Raw genomic sequence first — 22,743 nt, 5'->3', positions numbered from 1 at the left:
GTGGTGGGAAGGGAATGTGGTCACTGATCCCAGCTGAGTCCTGGAAGTTGTGTTAGGTGTTAATGTTGTTTCCAGCACCATCTCTTCATTTGAGCCCATTTCATCATGACCTTTAGGTTTCTACTTTTTCTTGTATCCTCGCAGTCTTAACGCTAGTGATGCAGTGCTTGAAAGTTACGATTGGAATACATAGAGACCAAACACCTCATAAACTTTCAGAAGTTCTGGGGCATTCGACAATAGATGTGGAAGTAAAACCATATCTGGCTGAACACGCAGAATTAATATCTTGGGGATCCATGTCTTAGTTACCCCATGTGTGATTGTTAACATTGGAATTTCTTAAAGGATTTGAGTCATGTAGTTTTAATATTTGGTAATCTGGTCAAGTTTTTTCAAACTATTTTAGTTAGGTGAAGATGTACATATGTGGTTTTGTATGGTTGGATAGATATTTACTGTATTACCCATGTAACCTTGGACCAGTTAAGTAAAATCCTGTGCCTTAGTTCTCATTTGTGAAATGGAATGATAATCTGTGGTAGAGGGGTGCATTAAATGAGATGAGTATATAAAAGCACAGAGAAGTCAGTCAAATATCCATTTGTAGGATCTGTTACTTCTTTGGTTAAAAACTTGATTTTAATAAATTTTCCAGATAATAACAAAGATATAATGTGAATTTTCTACCAGAAATATTCTTGTCAGGTTGACAAGAGTGTTTGATTAATTCTATGTTAGAATATTTTCTTTGTAACGAGAAAACCTTATGCGGCTGAATTCAGATGGCAGCTATTTGATCATTTGAGATTCATTTAAAGAAACTAGATTTAAATATCTGTGTCTATGTCTATATTTGTTTGTATATAAAACATTAAAAAATAGGAGCACAAAATGTAGACCATTAGATGAAATTCAAAATATTTTACAAACAAGAAAGGATGTTTTTGCCTAGATATCCTTGTTGTCCTTTGAAAAAATTACATGTACAAATTTGTGTAGACACATAAAGAGGAAAACTGACCAGTCATTTCCCAAAATACTACCTAGTTTTTTGTTTTGTTCTTTTGTACCAGAGATTGGACCCAGGGGCACTTAACCATTGAGCCATATCCCCAGTCCTTTTTATTTTTAATTTTGAGACAGGGTCCAGTTGCTGAGACTGGCTTTGAACTTGCAGTCCTCCTCCCTCAGCCTCCTGAGCCACTGCTTATTTTCTTTTTCAGGTTTTCATATGGATTCTTTCCATGAATATACAAAGGTTTAGTAGTTGTGATTAAACAAATGTAACATTTTCTTAGCATAACAAAAGTTTTGTATAGCTGAATAACCTATAGTTACATAAGTATAGTTTTTTAAATAATTATTTTTAGTTGTAGATGGTCACAATACCTTTATTTCATTTATTTATTTTTATGTAGTTCTGAGGATCAAACCCAGTGCCTCACACATACAAGGCAAGTGCTCTACTGCCGAGCTACAGCCCCAGCCCCTAGATTGTAGTTTTAAGTGGGGAAAACACCTATATTCTCTTCACACAGAATTAACTACCGATAATATCATTGCTTCCAGTTTAATACAAAAATTACTTCATTTTTATACAATTATTATGCTCATGATAAACAATTCAAATGATAAATATGATAAAAATTGAAGATGAAGACATTATTCCAAATTTTATTTTCTAGCAGTTATCATCATTGAAAATGGGTGAATCTAACTCTAGATTTCTTTTTTTCTTTTTCTTTTTCTGTGTGTGTATGTGTATAAAATGCTGAATGGATAGATAGAAATAATATTTTATGAAATATGTAATCTTATTTTACATGCTGACTTTGCCCTCCTTTTTGAGATAAGTAGTAAAGTGTACAAATCTTAAGTATATGGTTTGATGAATTTTTACCTGTACACATGAAGTTATAGGACACTTCCAACCTCCTATAAGGTTCTTTCCTTTTCACTTTTTCCAGTGCGTTTCTTTGTGTGTGAGAATATCCAGTGGTTCCAATTCCATTTGCTGAAAAGCCTGTCCATTCTTCACTGTGTTATCTTCTGTACTTTTGTAAAAAATCAGGTCACCTTATATATGTGGGTCTATTTCTTGACTCTATAGGCTGTTCCACTCATGTCTGCCTATCTTGATGACATACCACAGTCTTGATTATTGCTTTTATAAGTCTCCAAGACAGACATACATCATTCTATTTTTTCAAAGTTGTTTTGAATATTCTAGGTCCTTTGCATTTCCATATGAATTTTAGAATGAGCTGGTTTTTACAATAAAACCTGGGATTTTGTTGGAATTGTATTAAAAGTATAGTGGAATTGACAATATTGAGTCTTCTGGTTTATGAAAGGGGGTGTATCTTTCCATTTAATTTGACTTTAGTTCTCCGATTTTTTTTTTTTTTTTGTAGATTTCAGTGTATAGGACTCATACATTTTTGGTCAGATTTATCTCTTAAGTATTTTAGACCATTGCAGATTATGTCATTATTCCCTAAATACTAATATTCATTTTTTCCAATTTTTTCTCTTCGTATTTTGTATACTTTGTATTGCTGTGCCTTTTAATTCACTGTTCTTCCCCAGTTCCTAATATGTTGTTAATTTCATCTAGTATAATTTTTAATTTAGATTCTAGTTTTCATCTCTGAAAGTTTTATTTGGGTCATTTCTCTGCTAGTATCCTTAATTTTATTTATATCTTCTTTAGTGTATGAAATACAGGTATTTTATGACTCAATTTCATTGCTACTAACTTTATCATTTGTGTCATTTCTGGATTAGTTTCCATTGATTATTTTTCTCCTTTATGTGTCTTGTACTTTTTGATTAGATAATGGACATTGTATATTTTATCTTGTTGGATATTGGTTTTGGATATTTTTGTGTTCCTATAAAAATCTTGAGCTTTTTTCTGGGCTGTGGTTGAATTGGAATCAGTTTGGTCTTTTTAGGTCTTATTCTAAGTGTAAAATTCTAGGACTACTTAGGAGCAGAACAACGTTTAGTCTAGGGCTGATTTTGTCTCACTATTCTCTGTTCCCTATTACAGTCTTATACTCTGCTGATTTTTAGATTTAAAGTTTTGTTCACTGTTGTCAAGCTATGAAATGAACTTGACCCTTAAACTAGTAGCCAGTTCTTTATGTACTGGGAACTTAACCTTGAAAAACGTGGGAACTCACAATTTAGCACAAAGTAATAAGGGAACATTCGAATTTTCTTACATTTGACACTGTTGATAAGAAAATGAAACATTTCAAGATTTGTATGAAAAGTTTTTTTGACTTTTATTTATTCTTTAAAAAGTATTTGTAAAATGCTTGCCAAAAATAAAGTAGAACATAATTCAAAAGATGTTTTTCCATTTAAAACTTGGTGCCTATCACTGTACTGAATGTAATCAGAGACGTTTTATATTCAAAATGTCATTTGAGAGCTTGCTAGGAATGTATGATCTTAGGCACCACCTGAACCACCTGATCTGAATCTGCATTTTAGTAAGAGTCCCAGATGATTTGAAAGCATGAGAAGTTTAAGTTGCCCTTAGAACATAATGTATTTGGAGAAGTAAAGATAAAAAAGCCAATTGGAATTGTTAATATTTTTAGCTGAAATAATGGTATTATGGTTATGTTGTTTAAAAAAGCACTATTCTTATATACACACGTACTGAAAATATAGAAATGATACCATGTCTGAGATTTGCTGTGAAGTAATTGGAGAGGAGGGTTAGAATCAGTAAGGGTATAGATGGAGCAAGAGTGGACTGTGTAGATGACTGTTGAAGCTGTGCTTTATATTTTTTATTTTTTTGACAAGTCTCTTTAATTTTTGTACATGGTTGAAAATTTCCTTAAAAGTGAATGTGTCAGGACTGAGAATGTAGCTTTGTGGTGCTTGCCTAGTATGCCCTGAGGCCTGAGTTTAACCCACGGTACCGCAAAATATTTAAAAAAAAAAAAAAAAAAAAAAAAAAAAGAAAAAGTTTGTGTCTGTGCACCTATGCTAAGGGGTAAAGGCAGAGGAAACAGGTCCTATAGGTTAATAAATTACAGAAATGCTTTAAAATATATTCTTTATATTCTATCACCCCCCACACCATGTGTGTTAACATATTAGTCTTATGGATGTCTGCAGTTACAGAAACCAGCTCCAATCTGTGTAACCCAGAATTTCCAAAATGTATTTGATCACATCCAGCCTATTAATATTTTGTAAAACTGTTTCTCAGAAACTCACCAGGAAATAAGGTCACATGGACAGTGCCTTAAAGAAGGATGAGGGACTTAAAATGCAAGTAAGAAAAGAGCTGGGATTTGGTTAAGGAAGTGTAGGGGCACATTTTAAGTTGACTTTGTCACCTTATAGACTAGTTTGATGTCAGAGTGGGTGATTTGACTTAATTTCATGTAATGGTTTTTGTCAGCAGAAACACTTATAGCTTTTTGTCCCCTGAAGTATTCTGTATAACTGAGTTAATTGAAGTATTGAAAAACTGTGTCTGTAGGGTGTAGTAGTAGTAGCCCTAAGTGCTGTCTGAAACAAGACACCAGTGAATTTTCAATTGACTCTAAAGCAGAAATTATGTACTGTCACTTGATATTAAATGAATCTGTGCTGTTAAGGGATGCTGTTCTTGTGTATCAAAAACTTTTTGAGAGGAACTTGTTATTGTGGATTGCTATCAATTGGGATGGGATTATCTTGTATTTTGTGGGCTCTAATAAGACATAATTAAGAAACAAGCAATCACAATGTGTAATTCAATATAATAAAATCTGATTTAAAAATGTAATGTAGATTTGCTTGTGCTTTGAGTGAAGCCCTATCTTAGGTGATTACACAGTGATAACACATCTCGAAGATTTCTTTAATGAGAAATTTTTTATGCAAACTTGGAATTATGATGAGCTTCTCTTGTTTTTATAACTCACTGGAAGCATTTACAGACTGTTCATGTACAAAGTGTCCTGCTTAGTATAATAGGTTCGTAAGTCTTGCCCAGCTTGTTGAGTGTTTATGTTCTCAGTAGTCTCCTTTGCTCCTCTTCAGTTTGTGGTTTTCACTCCACTCATATGTGGAAACGTCTGAGTTTCACTGCTGACCTAATAGGCATACGTTGCTGTCAGGCATTTCTTAGATGGGTTGTTTCATATTTTAAAGGAAAAGAAAATCTGACTCTCACACTTTGAGATAGAGCTAAATAGATCTAATAGTATAATCAAAGGTCTCCTGAATAAAAGCAGTTTGGGAAAGAAAACAGGATTCACATTTTATAGAGTCGTGTCAGCTGTGTGTGTGTGTCAGGATCAGTTAGAAAAAGGAATATTATGTTCTGGATGGATGAGTAAGATAATACTTTTTTTTTTTTCCTACTTGGAATGAGGTTCTGAAACTAGCTAACACTTGAGCATTCGTTGAGAGTTTAACCATACTTAGCTTCTGCCTTGTGATAATATTAGAATATTTTGTAAATAAAGATGACTCCTGTCTCATGCTCTTTTCAGTATTCAAGTAAAATAAATTAGAATTGTCCACAAAGGAGGAAGGTAGCGCTGACTGGTGTGCTCGGGTGCTTGATGAGCAGAAATTTCAGGGGCTGTGCGACATCAGTTGGTTTCCTCAGAGGCCCGTTTTGAGGACTTTTCAAAATGGAGGGTCACTGAGGAGATTTGATTCTTTCTGTAGATTGTGCTCTAAAGAGCTGTCGTTTCCTGATAAGTGATTTTTGGATATGTGAAGCTTTACTTGTAATTAGTTTTTCTGAGTTGCTTGAAGGGATTTTCATTAATTGTTTTGTTAATCTTTATTATTTCTGGAAGACAGGTCAGTGGATGCCAACAAGGAATGCCCTTAGTAAACAATCAAGCTCATTAACTGTTTTCAGAAAGCACAATTTAATGCTGATCATTCTGCAGGTGTCACCAAAATTCAGGCGTATTACATTAAATATTTCTTATACCAGGTTAATTAGTTTAGTTATCCGCAGTTGTATTAGGCAGCTAATTCTTGTGGATTTGCCAAGAATCTGTGTTGTTTATGGCCAAGGAGGCTAACTAATAACATCTGCCTGAGATTTTTTTTAAATTTATTTTTATTGTAAACAAATGGGATACATGTTGTTTCTGTTTGTACATGGAGTAATGGCATACCATTTGTGTAATCATACATTTACATAGGGTAATGATGTTTGATTCATTCTGTTATTTTTTCCTCCCCCCCACCCCTCCCACCCCTCTTTTCCCTCTATACAGTTCCTCCTTCCTCCATTCTTGCCTCCCTCCCACCCCCCATTATGTGTCATCATCCACTTATCAGCGAGATTGTTCGTCCTTTGGTTTTTTGAGATTGGCTTATCTCACTTAGCATGATATTCTCCAATTTTATCCATTTGCCTGCAAATGTCATAATTTTATTATTCTTTATCGCTGAGTAATATTCCATTGTATATATATATATACCACATTTTCTTTATCCATTCATCAATTGAAGGACATCTAGGTTGGTTCCACAATCTGGCTATTGTGAATTGAGCAGCTGTGAACATTGATGTGGCTGTATCTCTGTAGTATGCTGATTTTAAGTCCTTTGGGTATAGGAGGAGGAGTGGGTTAGCTGGGTCAAATGGTGGTTCCATTCCAAGATTTCTAAGGAATCTCCACACTGCTGTCCAGAGTGGCTGCACTAATTTGCAACCCCACCAGCAATGTATGAGTGTACCTTTTTCCCCACATCCTCGCCAACACCTATTGTTGTTTGTGTTCTTGATAATCGCCATTCTAATTGGGGTGAGATGGAATCTTAGTGTAGTTTTGATTTGCATTTCTCTTATTACTAGAGATGTTGAACATTTTTTCATATATCTGTTGATTGCTTGTAGAACTTCTGTGAAGCATCTGTTCATTTCCTTAGCCCATTTGTTGATTGGGTTATTTGTATTCTTGGTGTAGAGTTTTTTGAGTTGTTTATATATTCTGGAAATTAGTGCTCTATCTGAAGTATGAGTGGCAAAGATTTTCTCCCACTCTGTAGGTTCTCTTTTCACATTGCTGATAGTTTCCTTTGCTGAGAAAAAGCTTTTTAGTTTGAATCTATCACAATTATTGATTCTTGCTCTTATTTCTTGCACTATGGGAGTCCTGTTAAGCCGACATGTTGAAGATTTGGACCTACTTTTTCTTCTATAAGATGCAGGGTCTCAGGTCTGATTCCAAGGTCGATTGTCCATTTTGAGTTGAGTTTTGTGCATGGTGAGAGATAGGGGTTTAGTTTCATTCTGCTGCATATGGATTTCCAGTTTTCCCAGCACCATTTGTTGAAGAGGCTATCTTTTCTCCATTGCATATGTTTGGCACCTTTGTCTAGTATGAGAAAATTGTATTTATTTGGGTTTGTGTCCATGTCCTCTATTCTGTACCATTGATCTACCTGTCTCTTTTGGTGCCAATACCATGCCGTTTTTGTTACCATTGCTTTGTAGTATAGTTGAAGTTCTGGTATTGCGATACCCCCTGTTTTACTCTTCCTGCTAAGGATTGCTTTAGCTAATCTGGGTTTCTTATTCTTCCAGACGAATTTCATGATTGCTTGCTCTATTTCTGTAAGGTACATCGTTGGGATTTTAATTGGAATTGCATTGAATCTGTATAGCACTGTTGGTAGTATGACCATTTTGACAATATTAATTCTGCCTATCCGAGAACATGGGAGATCTTTCCATCTTCTAAGGTCTTCCTCAATTTCTTTCTTCAATGTTTTGTAGTTTTCATTGTAGAGATCTTTTACCTCTTTGGTTAGATTGATTCCCAAGTATTTTTTTTTTTTTTTAGGCTATTGCAAATGGAGTTCTTTTCCTCATTTCCCTTTCAGATGTTTTATCGCTTGCATATAAAAATGCTTTAGATTTATGTGTGTTGATTTTATAGCCTGCTATTTTGCTGAATTCATTGATGAGGTCTAGAAGTTTTCTGGAGGAGTTTTTTGGATCCTCTAAATATAGAATCATGTCATCAGCAAATAGTGACAGCTTAAGTTCCTCTTTTCCTATTTGTATCCCTTTAATTTCTTTCGTCTGTCTAATTGCTCTGGCTAGAGTTTTGAGGTCAATGTTGAATAGAAGTGGTGAAAGAGAACATCCCTGTCTTGTACCCATTTTTAAAGGGAATGGTTTCAGTTTTTCTCCATTAAGAATGATCTCACCCCAATTAGAATGGCGATTATCAAGAATACAAACAACAGTAGGTGTTGGCGAGGATGTGGGGAAAAAGGTACACTCATACATTGCTGGTGGGGTTGCAAATTAGTGCAGCCACTCTGGAAAGCAGTGTGGAGATTCCTTAGAAAACTTGGAATGGAACCACCATTTGACCCAGCTATCCCATTCCTCCTCCTATACCCAAAGGACTTAAAATCAGCATTCTACAGAGATATAGCCACATCAATGTTCACAGCTGCTCAATTCACAATAGCCAGATTGTGGAACCAACCTAGATGCCCATCAATTGATGAATGGATAAAGAAACTGTGGTATATATATACAATAAATGACAATAAATAGATGGTGACAATAAAGAGATGGTGTTGGTGGAACATTAAAAAAAAAAAAAAAAAAAAAAACCGTAGTAAATGAGCCAGAATTGCTGAAACCACGCTGGTTTTCTTCCCCAGATAAAGAGGTCCTGGAGGTAGCTGAACCTTCCGAGCCATCTGACCAGGTTCTGGGTTTGGAACCTGGTTGGCGGGGCAGGGGTGGGCATCCTTGCCTCAGTTTGCACCAGAAGGTGGTGCGGACTCTGGACTGGACAGGGTGTGCCCCAGATTGGGGGGGGGGTGTAGGGAGAATGATCACCCCTCCACTCAGTGGCCACATTCCATGCCAGAGTGGGGAACTGGGGAACTTGGCAGCCATCACCAGCATCCTCCCTTCTCCTCTGAAAAAAAAAAAAAAAAGAAAAAAAAAATGATGTTGGCCGTGGGCTTAGCATAAATAGCCTTTACAATGTTCAGGTATGTTCCTACTATCCCTGTTTTTTCTAGTGTTTTGAGCATGAAGGGGTGTTGTATTTTGTTGAACGCTTTTTCTGCATCAATTGAAATAACCATATGATTCTTATCCTTAAGTCTGTTGACATGATGGATTACGTTTATTGATTTACGGATGTTAAACTATCCTTGCATTCCAGGGATGAACCCCACGTGGTCGTCTTAATATGTTTTTGGATACGGTTTGCTAATATTTTGTTAAGGATCTTTGTATCTATATTCATCAAGGATATTGGTCTAAAATTTTCTTTCCTTGATGTGTCTTTTCTTGGTTTGGGTATGAGGGTGATATTAGCTTCATAGAATGAGTTCGGTAGGGTACCCTCCTTTTCTATTTCCTGGAATACTTTGAGAAGTATTGGAATGAGTTCTTCTTTGAAGGTCTTGTATAACTCGGCTGAGAATCCGTCTGGTCCTGGGCTTTTCTTGGATGGTAGGTTTTTAATGGCTTCTTCTATTTCATTGCTTGATATTGATCTGTTTAAATTGTGTATGTCCTCCTGGTTCAGTTTGGGAGGAGCATATGTCTCTAGAAATTTGTCAATGTCTTCAGTAGTTTCTATTTTGTTGGAATACAGATTTTTGAAGTAACTTCTCATGTTCTGTATCTCAGTGGTGTCTGTCGTGATAATTTCCTTTTTCATCACGAATTTTAGTAATTTGAGTTTTCCTTCTTTTTGTTAGTGTGGCTAAGGGTTTGTCTATTTTGTTTACTTTTTCAAAGAACCAACTTTTGTCAATTTTTTGAATTGTTTCAATTTCATTGATTTCAGCTCTGATTTTAATTATTTCCTGTCTTCTACTACTTTTGCTGTTATTCTGTTCCTCTTTTTCTAGAGCTTTGAGCTGTAATGTTAGGTCATTTAGTTGTTGACTTTTCATTCTTTTCTGGAATGAGCTCCATGCAATGAATTTTCCTCTTAGTACCGCTTTCATAGTGTCCCAGAGATTTTGATACATTGTATCGTCGTTCTCATTGACCTCTAAGAATTTTTTTAATCTCCTCCCTGATGTTTTTTGTTATCCATGTTTCATTCAATAGCATATTATTTAGTCTCCATGTGTGGGAGTAATTTCTGTTTTTTATTTTGTCATTTATTTCTACTCATCCATTATGATCTGATAGAACACAAGGCAGTATCTCTATTTTTTTGCATTTCCTAAGGGCTGCTTTGTGGCATAACATATGGTCTATTTTCGAGAAGGTTCCATGTGCTGCTGAGAAGAAAGTGAATCTGCTCATTGATGGATGGAATATTCTATATATGTCTATTAAGTCTAGGTTATTGATTGTGTTATTGAGTTCTATGGTTTCTTTGGTTGGTTTTTGTTTGGAAGATCTATCTAGTGGTGACAGCGGTGCATTAAAGTCACCCAGAATTATTGTGTTGTGGTCTATTTGATTCCTGAAATTGAGAAGGATTTGTTTGATGTACAGGGATGCACCATTGTTTGCGGCATAAATATTTACTATCGTTATGTCTTCCTGATTTATGGTTCCCTTAAGCAGTATGAAATGTCCTTCTTTATCCCTTCTAACTATCTTTGGCTTGAAGTCCACTTTATCTGATATAAGGATGGAAACCCCCGCTTTTTTACTGAGTCCATGTGTGTGGTAAGTTTTTTCCCATCCTCTCACCTTTAATCTGTGGATGTCTTTTTCTATGAGATGAGTCTCTTGCAGGCAGCATATTGTTGGGTCTTTCTTTTTATATCCATTCTGCCAGTCTGTGTCTTTTGATTGATGAGTTTAGGCCATTAACGTTCAGGGTTATTATTGAGATATGACTTGTATTCCCAGTCATTTGGGCTTATTTTTGGTTTTTAAGTTAGCTTGGTTTGTCCTTTGAGGGTTTTTCTCTGAGGTAGTTCCTCCCTTTGCTGACCTACATTGTTGTTTTTCATTTCCTCCTCATAGAATATTTTGTTGAGAACATTCTGTAGTGCAGGCTTTCTATTTGTAAATTCTTTTAACTTTTGTTTCTCATGGAAGGATTTTATTTCATCTTCAAATCTGAAGGTTAGTTTTGCTGGGTATAAGATTCTTGGTTGGCAACCATGTTCTTTCAGAGCTTGAAATATGTTGGTCCAGGCACTTCTGGCTTTTAGAGTCTGGGTTGAGAAGTCTGCTGCTATCTGTATTGGTTTCCCCCTATATGTAATCTGATGCTTTTCTCTCACGGCCTTCAAGATCCTATCTTTATTTTGAATATTAGGTATTTTCATTATAATGTGCCTTGGTGTGGATCTGTTGTGATTTTGTGCATTTGGTGTTCTGTAAGCCTCTTGTATTTGATTTTCCATTTCATTTTTCAGGTTTGGGAAATTTTCTGATACTATTTCATTGAATAGGTTATTCATTCCTTTGGTTTGTACCTCTGTGCCTTCCTCAATCCCAATAATTCTTAAATTTGGTCTTTTCATGATCCATAGTTCTTGGAGATTCTGTTCATGATTTCTTACCATCTTCTCTGTTTGGGCAATTTTATTTTCAAGATTAAATATTTTGTCTTCATTGTCTGAGGTTGTCTTCCAAGTGCAAGTCTAGTCTTTTGGTGATGCTTTCCATTGAATTTTTTATTTGGTTTATTGTCTCCTTCATTTCAAGAATTTCCATTTGGTTTTTTTTGAGAATCTCTGTCTCTTTGTTGAAATGATCTTTTGCTTCCTGCAGTTGCTCTTTCAACTGCTTATTGGTATTATTAATCATTGCCTGCATTTGCTCTCTTAACTCATCCTTTGCTTCGCAAATCATATTAATCATGTATAATCTGAAGTCCTTTTCTGACATTTCTTCTACCATACTGTCATTGGATTCTATTAATATAGAATCTAGATTTGTTTGGATCATTTTCTTCCCTTGTTTTTTCATGTTGTTCATGTATCTTCCCCTCTAGCAGTGCATATCTGGGGTATTGCAGATTTCTCCCTGTAGGCTTATAGTGACCCTATAGGTTTCCAAAACCTTTTCTTTAAGGGGAGATCAATATTAGCAGTGCCCAATTCAGACACTATGCAATCCTAGACCAAATAGCCCCTATGAGGACAATAACAAAATTGTCATAATAAACAGAATGAGTTCAAATATTATCTTCAGTATAACAAACAGATTTGCAATAAGGTCTGCAGTTTCTAATGGAGGACAAAGAGGATGCAGAGGGATGTAGGATGTGGCTGTTAATGGGATAAGAAAAGAATATACAGAAGTTCTAGATAAGAGAATGGGTGAAAGTGTAATCAAAAGAAATTGGATGTTAGCATGCAAAAATGGAGAAAGAGACTCTGAGGGAACAGGTAAACAAAAGTAAAAGAGAGCCAAAAAAAAATAATAATGAAGAAATAAAAACTTAAAATTGTTCAATAGGAGAAGCAAGACAATCTACAGTATAACTGTCATATAGTATTCAAACCTCCCAGTCTTCAGTAGCTTTATGCATGAGAGGTAACTGACAATGAGCTTCAAGCCTCCAGCAGGCATCTCAGGATGGGATTTGCCCCAATTAAAGATCGGAACTATGGCTTCCAGGATTATCCAAGATGGCCACTCTGGCTTCGAATGTGTTGGCAAATGGGGAGCTGCAGCTCGGGATGTGGACGTGGTTGGCTGGAGGTCCTAGAGGCGGTGTGCCGTTGGTCAGGCAGGGGTCCTGGAGGTCGGGTGTGTTTGGTGTGGTTGTGCGATCCTGGAGGCCAGGTGCAATCAGTCGGTCTGGGGTCCCGGTGATAGGATGCAGTCAGTTGGTCTGGGGGTCCTGGCGGCAGGGAGCAGTCAGTCGATGTGAGGGCCCCAAAGGCAGGGAGTGATCGGTCGGACTGAGGGGTCCTGGAGACGGGGCTCAGTCAGTCCGGCCAGGGGTCCTATGGGGCCTGGCTGTTGTCTCAAAATGGTGGCAGCCACGTGTAACCAAACCTGCAGGTACTGTGACAGAGAACTTCCAGGCAACAGCAGGCAGCTGACGCTCCACTGGTGGTCTGTGGGCAGTCTGCTGGCAGCTGTCAGACGATCGGGAGGTGAACCTTGGGTGGTGGATGATGGGTAGGTGAAAGGCAGGTGATGGACAGGCAAGAGGCAGGCAAATGGTGGATGATAGGCCCTGCCTGAGATTTTAACCAAACCACATAACATTGCTGGTATTTCATGATATGGTGTAAGGTTGTCAGAAAATACCAGAAACTGTATGGGATAAACAATGGAAAGTGTTTTGTCACAGTTCTGGAGTCTCAGGATGAGTTTCTGGTGATGCCTCTGCCTGGCTTGTAGGTGGCCTCCTCCTTGCTGTGTCCTCATGTGGCCTTTCCTCTGGGAGAGTGTGGAGGAGGGCTCTCTGCTGCCTCTTCTGAGATAGCCCCTCCCTGACCTCAACCTTTATATCTCCTTTATAGACTCTATCTCCAAATACAGTCACATTGAGGGCTGAGGTTTCAATATACTTGTGTGTGGGAGGGTGGAGGGTTTCAGGATATAACAGGTATACCTTAGGAACTCTTTTATTACTTGATAAACATACCTTAAACTGCTTCCAAAGTGATATTCTGTCATCACTTGCTGAAAATCTTGAGGTCCAGGCAAAATCCCTGGTCAGTCTCTTAATTTATCACCATCAGTTGTCAACCTTACTGGATGATTTCTGGCTTATGAAATTTAATAGTCTTCTGATGGCCCTCTCATACCAACACTTAATTTCAAAGAGTTGCTAGTTGGTTGACTTGAACTAACAAAAGGTTTGCTGAGAGGGGGAAATTAATAAAACGATTTGATCCATTTAGTTTTATAAATTCCTTAAATTTTATCCTTCGATTAAAATGAATCATTGAAAACTTCACACGTAGACCACATTCAGTCTTTCAAAACCTTTCAACCCAAGTTGATTTTAATGTTATATTCCTGAAGGAACTCAAAAGAAATAATGATGTAAAATTTGTTACTTTGTTTTCAGAGGGCTGTTGAGGACATCATTTGCTATGTTTGATAATGTCTCTTATTTTAAGTAAAAGATTTCTTTTAGAATTTAGACTAGTATAAAGTTTGTTTCCTTAGAGACCTGGAGTCTGTCTTTTTGAGATGGAGAATTATGACACTGTTTCCCTTTTTGCTTTGACTACTTGAAGACTCAGATTTACATTAGGGGCTCATTTCATATAAACCATTTTTGGCCATATAACCAGCTTGTGCTTTGTCCTACATCTCTGTAGTCCCATTTTGTCATGTATATTTTCATTTTATCATTTATATTCTTGCACAAACCATCTCAGTTTTATTTTTGAGGTGGGATATAATTAAGATGAAATTTGAATGTAAATATTGTTCTTCAGTTTCACCACTAAATGCTGGTTGTTAAGTTATGGCTCTTTGGCTGCATGTTAACCCCTAAGTGGCTTAAAGGAACACCCAGAGTAAAATCCTACAAAGTTGAGCCGGGTTTGGCTCCCAGTTTCCTCCTTGACCTCTACTGTCACTGTCACTCTCCTGGAATCTGTAAAACCACATTAACTTCCTCGCTGTTCCCATTTTCTCAAACATGTCCTCCTTCAGGGCCTGTGCATCTTCTATTCTATTGTCTGTGGAATCAGCTTCCCTAGATAGTGCCTGACTTTCTCCCTCACTTCCTAGCAAACTCTAGTCAAATGCTGTCTTCATCTGAGAGGTCCTTCCTGGACTCCCTAGCTACAGTCTGCTTCTATGCTTTATTGACTCCCTCTAACTGAAATGCAAGCTTCATGAGGGATGATTGGCTTTGTTTACTGCTGTATCTTTAGCTCCTTAGAACTGTGCCTGGTAAGTAATAGATGCTTAATAAATATTTGTTCAGTGATTCAATGAATTAAATAGGGGCACCATAATTATTGCTTGTCCTTGTGTAGAGATTTTTGAGGAGGCATTTCTTCCTGTGAGATAATTTAGTTGCAGTTATTTCTTAAGGCAGGGAGTTGTCTTTGTGACCTCACCAGATTCTGCATCTTGCAGCTGCTCATGTAGCTTTTACTAAACACTTGATGTACCAGGGACTGTAATAATACACAGAAAAGTTTTGATCTCAGTTCATAGATTAATATCCTCAAGAACTTTAGAATGGGGGAGGCTTTAGATGATTCGTGCTAATAACGTGACTCATAAGATTTAAAAATTTTGTTTCTAATAATGTATCAGCCAATAGTTTTTTAAAAAGCTGAACTTCTATATATTCTATATTTTACAAAGCACATTCACACACCTCTCCAATCTCTTTTACATCCTGGTGAGGTGCCTGTTTTATAAAGAAAAAACAGTCCCCGAGAGATTAAGTAACTTGCCCAAGGTCAAGTAGTTTAAAGTTGCAGAGCCCTGTTTAAATCTGTATTTGTGCATTCCAGAACTTGTGTCCATTTGATGTTTACATGACTGCCTCTTGTTTGATTTATTTGATGAGGGTAGAAGAAGTTTTCTGGTGTGTTCCTAATGGTAGCATTCTAGATTTGTATTATTTTTTTTCTTTTTTGCATCCTTTTATTCTGACTTTGACTGAAAGCTATTATTCCCCTTGAGTGATGGGTCACTTTTTGGTGACTAACCTTATTTTCATAGGTGTGTTTTTTCTTTTTGATCTTCCTTTTTGTCTTTTAAAAGAATAATATCGACTTTCATGTGCTTTCTCCTGTCTGGACTCCATTACCCTATTAAGTCCAAACTGAAAGCAAAATTGCTCCATAGAAGGAACCAGTGATGGTGACTAGTTATTTTCTTTTCAAAACATTTGACCGGCCAACTGAAATACAGAAGCTAGTATAAGAAAAGGAAATAGATAAATTCAGTTTTCAATCTCCAGTTATTTACTCTGGATTTTAATATTTGTTTATAGGATTCTCTTGGATCTGATAGTTTGTGAATCCACTGGAACCACATAACATTGTTGTTCCAATGGATTTGTTCACAGTAGCTGAATGTACTGTGGCCCTTTTAACCCATTAGGTAAATAAATTCCTTTCTGGGGATTAATTAGTCATGGTTAGAGATGTAATTCATCATGTAAAATACCAGAGCTGTCTTTGTGAAAAATTCTTAGTGATCCAGAAATGTCTCTGTGTCCAGCTTCACTGCAGCCTGGTTTATTCTTTTATGTTACTCCATGAATTTGACAATAGTTTGTAAATCATAATTGTTTTGAGGTAGGAATGGAAAAAATTTAAAGAGTGATTCAGTAATTGGAATGCATCTTGGAATGGCAATTTTAAACCATTTGGTCTTTGCTCTTTAATTGTTTTTATTTTTTATTTTTTACAGTGCTAAGAATGGAACTCAGGGCCTTGCACATGCTAGTCAAGTGCTCTACCATAGTTATATCCCTAGACCAGCTCATGTCTTTTAGCTCATGCTTTAAAACCTCCAGATTCAAGACTGTTAGTACTTAAAAAGCTGATTGGTTGGGGCTGGAGATATAATATAGCTCAGTCAGTAGAGTGCTTGCCCTGCAAGCATGAGGCCCTGGGTTTGATCCCTAGGACCGCAAAAAAAAAAAAAAAAAAAAAAAAAAAAGGCTGCTTGGTGGTCAGAGTCCATCTCTAGCTGTCTACTCTTCTCCTTCCATGTGTGCTATAGCATAGTTAGGGTGCAGTTCTGCATCTTGGGAGTTGAAGGCAGGTAAGATAGGATTTTGTAACATCTATAGAAGAAAGAGCATGGACTTTGGAGTTAAGGATAGATATACTTTAATTCCACTCTGGCATTATTAACTGTGTGTATGTGTGCAGATTACTTTACTTCTCTGAGCCTCTGATTCCCTAACTGTGGAAAGGGTGATGGTACTATCCAACTCACTACACTATTTTGAGGGTTCTTTTCTGTATACAAAATAACTGCATTGCCTGTTGTATTATAGACACTCAATAATTTGTACTTGCGCCTCACTTTTACCTTCTTTTTCAACAGGAGACAGGGTTGAATGTAAACTTTTGCATTTTATTTTAAAATTTCACAAGTAGAAGATGAGTGAGAGCTGGCTTATCAGGGTTTACTGCCAAAGGGATGTCAGATTATTTTTGGATTCTATGTTTTTAAAAATACAGTGTGGTTTTAGGCTAGATTATTTGGAATATAGAGTCCATTTAATGGAATACGAAATCCTCTTTCAGTTTGGAAGTTTGTTATTAGGTCAGGCAGTTTTCAGTCACTGACAAAATAATCGACATAAGAGGAGAAAAGATTTCTGTTGACTCATTTAGAGACTTCAGCCCATGGTTACCTGGTATTTTGCTTTGGGCCTATGGCGGTATAAAACTTTGTGGCAGGAGCATGTCGGAAGAGGAGGCTTGTTTGCCTCATGGCAGCCAGGAAGTGAAAAGAAAGAGAGGAGGGGCTAGAGCCCCAGTATCTCCTTTAGGAGCCTGCCCCAGTGACGGAACTTCATTCCATTAGGTCCCAGCCCTAAAGGTTCAACTACCTTCCGGTAGTGTGGAGGACTAGAGACCAGTCCTTCAACACAGGGGTCTTCAGGGGACATTTCATACCTAATCTGTTGGCAGTTGTGTTCAGTTCTGGGCACATTTTGAAAAGCAGGATTGTTGAGGCCCTCATGAGCTGAACTTTGGAGCCAGGTGGCCCAGGTTCAAGTTCTGATCATGCTACTTAAAAGCTCTGTGTCTTGAACAAACAGCTTAATCTCATCATCTTTAAAAAGAGGGATAATAATGGTACCTACCTCATAGAGTTGTTATCAGGAATAAATGAATAATGTTTAAACCACTTAGATTAATGCCTGGCCCACAACAAGTTCTGTGAGAGTGTCAACTGTTTTTGAGGGAACTTCAGAGGACAGCAGCAAGGATGGTAGATTCCTTGGGAGACACGACATGGAAGAAGCAGTTGGAGACGTTGGAGGGGATGTTTTATGGAAGAGGGAACAGGCTTATTTTGTGTTACTGAAAAGGAATTAGGATAAATGGGTAGAAATTGTAAAGATGCTTATTTTATTTTAATGAAAGGCTTTATAACAAATAGAGTTCAAAATTGCAATGAATTGCTCTGTGAGCTAGTGAGTTTCACATCACACAGAGGCTTAGAAGATGAAGAGAGATTCCTGACCTGGCCGGTGGGATGAGCTAGGTGACAGATGTTCTGTTTACCCTACTCTTAGTTCAGTTTAAGTGACTGTTTTAAAGTAAGATAATCCCACACTGAAATTTGCTGGGTTTTGCTGATATGAGTGAGAACTTTAGAAACTTTCTGCTTCATGAGTTTATGGTCTATCATTCATTCATTTTCCATATATTTACTTTGTGAGACATTGTATTTCTCTTCTCATTCTGCAGAAAAGAAAACAGACTAGAAATGAATCCTTACCACCCACCATGTCATTCAGTTCTTAAAGGAACTCAGTGACTTAGGTTTCATTATTGTTGGAAGACAGTTCTCTTTGGATCCATTGTTTTTCTGAGGTTCTTGTGAGCAAAGCACTGAGCACTTTTTGTTTTAGACTATCTTGTTAAGGATGTTTGCTTCACAAACAACCTTGAAAGATAGTCCGTCCCTCCGGATTAAAGGGTAAGTATGTTTTCAGCCCCATAGAAAAGATCCAGGCTTTTGCAGGATTCTTCTCCAGGAACTTCCTTTGTGGGTCAGGCATCCTTTGGTACTGCCTGCCTAATCTCCATTGGGAACTGATAACAGTTACACTGATTCTCATGCTGCTTACTATGCTGTGAGTAGCAAAGTCTTTAGTCTCTGACTAAAGTCTTCTCTGGAAGTTTGTATCTTCTGTCAGTAGCAATGGAGCTTTGGCAGGCTAACTTGCTAGGTTGCCAATAGGATAAAGTCTTAGACTCTTCACAATTCTTGACATTAATGAAAAGTAGGAGTTAGAGGAGTTAAGTCTCATGCCCAGCACTAAGTGGTCTAGCATTTTGGGGTGGTGGGATTTGTCTCTAGAGATGCACTTCCTGTTTTATTCTGGAAAAATGCTGCTGTATTTGCTGCTTCTGCTAACACGTTGAGTTTCCTAATCTGAAAATCTGAAATCTGAAGTACTACAAAATCCTAAACTTTTTGAGCACTGACATGATGCTACAAATGGAATATTCCACACCATGAAGCTTATTATCATACACAAAATTAAGTGTATAAAATTACTTTTAGGCTATATGTATAAGGTATACATGCAACACAAATTTCAAAGTTTAGACTTGAATTCCCTCCCCAAGATGTCTTGGTTTTCATACACATATATTACAAAATCTGAAATCCAAAGCACTTCTGGTCTCAAGCATTTCATATAAGGGATACTCAATCTATGCTACGACTAGTATAAAAATAATAGCTGACAACTCTAACTAACATTTGTTGAATGATAATGGTATACCAGGCCTAGTTTCATCTAATTTAATTCTCACCAATAAACCTATAAGGAAGTATCTTTATTGTCTCCATTTTGTAGACGAGTAAATTGATATGCCATTATTGAGGTCATACGGGTAATAAATGTGGCAGTGCCAGGATTCTTATCCAGGCATTTTGACTCTGGCGGTTTGGAACATAATCTGCAAAAGACCAACCTGGGTTTTAAATCTCTGTACTGTCCCTTACACTCTTGTGTGAGGAAGGGTAAATTAGTGTGACCTCTTCAAATCTGAGCTGCTTCCACTGTAAGAAGGGGGCGGGGAAGATAATAACAGGACCCCTTCCAGAGGGATTACACATACATTCTATAAAATGTGCAACACAGCTGCTTCCTGGCAGCTAGTAAGCCTATATAAATATTAGAGACTATTAATATTTTTATTATCCTACTGCCTTTTTCTCTGATTAAAAAAACTTTTTATGTGCTTTCAGAGTTCTATAACATAATTTTTTTGACTAACGACAAAATGTTATTCATCCTAGTTTACATCAAGATGGTGAATTTCAAATGGTGGGCATATCTGGCACAGGATATTTCTTACACAAATATTTTCTCTAAAAATGAAAATAGCAGCAAAAATCCCCTATAGACCCAATTTTCACTCTATCTTCATTTTAGTACCCCCTTCTATTTCCTAAATAACTCCTAATGATCCAGTAATATGTTGCAGTGACAGCTGACGCCGGAGAATGTGTCCTCTTTGGGCCTGACATTTTCCTTAATGGTAATTCTAACTGGTTAAGGTAAACAATGTGAAATGTTTGGCGTGTTTCCTTCAAACAGTGGTGGAGAGAAAGAATTATGAAAAGCATTGTCAAGATGGCAGACTTATGCAGTGTAACTTTGAAAATCTGTGACTGCTTGATGTTACAAGGGGGAAAGGATAGAGTTAAAAATCCAAGAACTCTTACCTTTGGGACAGTTGATAAATTGAAGGCATTTTGTGATTGTGCTTCACTTTAGATTAATAGCCTAGAAGGTTTCAGATTTAAAGAGCAAAGTTATGTATCATAGAAACAAGTGGAAGACATGCTCAGCTACTCTGTAACCAAATATTGCAAGTAATCTTGGTAGTTCTGTCTTTGAAACTAAGTTTTCCTGGAATTTTTCACTTTGATTTACTTTGTAGTGAAATAGTAGTGTGGTATTCTCTACCCAAAAAATAACCTTGGATGTAGTGTGGTGTAGAATCACCAGTTTATAGATGAGGAAACAGGATTTGGCATGATAAAGATAAAACCCTTCCTTAATTTGACTTATAGTTCCCTGTAATGTTGATTTCTTGAGTATCCCACACTGTCCTTTGTGGCTTTTGCCTTTTTGTTCATTACATTTCTTTTACTGCAACACTTGGTCTCTTGGCATGCCTATCACACTTACAGACTTCATTTGGAGGTTGGATTGTAGTCGAAGACTGGCCTCCTGAATTCTCTTCTAAATTGAAAAAGAAGTTTTATATATTGTGTGGCTCATGAATTAAGATCCTTGCTCTGAATGACAGTTTGGAGAAGACTGTTGTACAGTATTTTGCTTGCAAGTATCTAGAAGTGGATATGTGATTGATTTGCTGACATACCATCTCTGAAAGCAGTTCTAATGATGGACTTATAATTGATTGCATCCATCATTGAGAGCCTAAAATATCCCCCTCCCTAAATTAAAAGATAAATGAAAGAAACCAGGCTGAATGTACAAGCTGACAAATCTGAGGGAATTTAATGAAACTCTAAATTACCACAGCCAACCGATAAGAGGAAAAGTTTTTTTTTTTTGTCACTGATTATAATACTAAATTAAAAAAAAATTATCCAAGAAAGATAATAGAGGAAACAAAGATCTGTGGCCCATGTATCAAACTAAGTTATTGAAAGATTTTTAATAAGTGTATCTTTTGCATTCTCTGGTTATTGTTGATTCATATCAATCTTATTCATGCTGTTTGAAGAAGAGTAAATGCAGGGACTCTTTTAGCATAACTTAGGCTATTGCTGTGGTAGCATTTTAGATTGATGTGCCCTTATTTCCAGGCTTCTGAGGGTTCTACGAAATTCAGGTCATTGGAATGAACTCTTTAGGAGGTGGTTCCTCAATGTATGAGTAATTTTATCAGTACCCTTTCAGTTGCATATAAAAGAAGACCAACTGAAAGTGACTTAAACAATAGATATTATCTCCCCTAACAAGAAGTCTTGAGGTAAGGAGGCTTCAGACCTGGCTGCTTCCATGGCCCAGTGACATAATTGTGGCAACTTGGCATTTCTCTTGACTTTCTCTTCCATGGCTGGTGTTTGAACACCTCACCTTTGTATAACAATGTCTAGGGTTGGGGAAAAGCGCCTTTTTCTGTTATCCTTCTTCCAAGAAAATGATTTCTACAAGTTCTGTAGGTCATATTGGTCAAGTTTGTAGGTCTTATTGGTTAAGAGAAATAGAATTGTTAGGAAGTCTGATTAACTCAAACATTGTCAAGAGCCGCCCAACCTCTCTCAAAGTTCATGCCCATCTGCTATCTGATTAAAATAAATTCTAAGGCCAAGGAAACAAGTGAAAGGAAGATCTTTTTGGATAGGGAAGCCCCAACCTCATGTAGATGGGCTATTGGAATTTACTATGAAGGTGATGTCATATTTTTCAGGTGGTAAGAAGCATGTGCTAGCATATTGATAGTCTTTTTTTTGGGGGGGTGGGGTGGGGTGTGGGTACTGGGTATTGAACTCAGAGGCACTCAGCCATTGAGCCACATTCCCAGCCCTGTTTTGTATTTTATTAGAGATAGGGTCTCACTCAGTTGCTTAGCATCTTGCTTTTGCTGAGGCTAGCTTTGAACTCCTGATCCTCCTGCCTCAGCCTCCCTGAGCTGCTGGGATTACAGGTATGCACCTCTGCGCCCAGCTTTGACAGTCTTTTGCTTTTTGCAAAAGTTGTACTCAGCTTGATATATTCTGTCTTTACCAGGACTTTGTCTACCAGTGATGATGTTGAAGACAGAGAAAATGAGAAGGGTCGCCTTGAAGAAGCCTATGAGAAATGTGATCGTGACCTGGATGAACTGATTGTGCAACACTACACAGAACTGACAACAGCCATTCGCACATACCAAAGCATCACAGAGCGCATCACTAACTCCCGAAATAAAATAAAACAGGTAGGCGTCCTCCTTGTCTGGTGAGTGTGGCACTTGCTTTTAGTACAGGTGAGTGCTTGGAGAGGTGCCAGGGCCATGGCTAATGGTTCTTAACAAGTGATCCATAATGACAGTTTCAAGAGTTCTGCACGTGTTTGGAAAGTCCATCTGAGGAAGATCACAGAGCACACCTTGGGCTTG

At 37.2% G+C, this 22,743-nt stretch overlaps 1 protein-coding gene across 1 annotated transcript in view; it reads left to right on the top strand.

Moving 5' to 3' along the window:
- Positions 1–22,743, top strand: part of Exoc4 (exocyst complex component 4) — a 778,625-nt gene that overhangs the window by 4,707 nt on the left and 751,175 nt on the right. The window contains exon 2 of the mRNA XM_047560350.1: positions 22,374–22,563. Within this exon, the coding sequence (XP_047416306.1) occupies positions 22,374–22,563 (190 nt within the window). The remainder of the gene's footprint in view (positions 1–22,373; positions 22,564–22,743) is intronic.

Source organism: Sciurus carolinensis, chromosome 8, assembly GCF_902686445.1.
Source record: "Sciurus carolinensis chromosome 8, mSciCar1.2, whole genome shotgun sequence".
Classification (NCBI taxonomy): Eukaryota; Metazoa; Chordata; class Mammalia; order Rodentia; family Sciuridae; genus Sciurus; species Sciurus carolinensis.
This window is presented reverse-complemented; position numbering and strand designations above follow the sequence as displayed.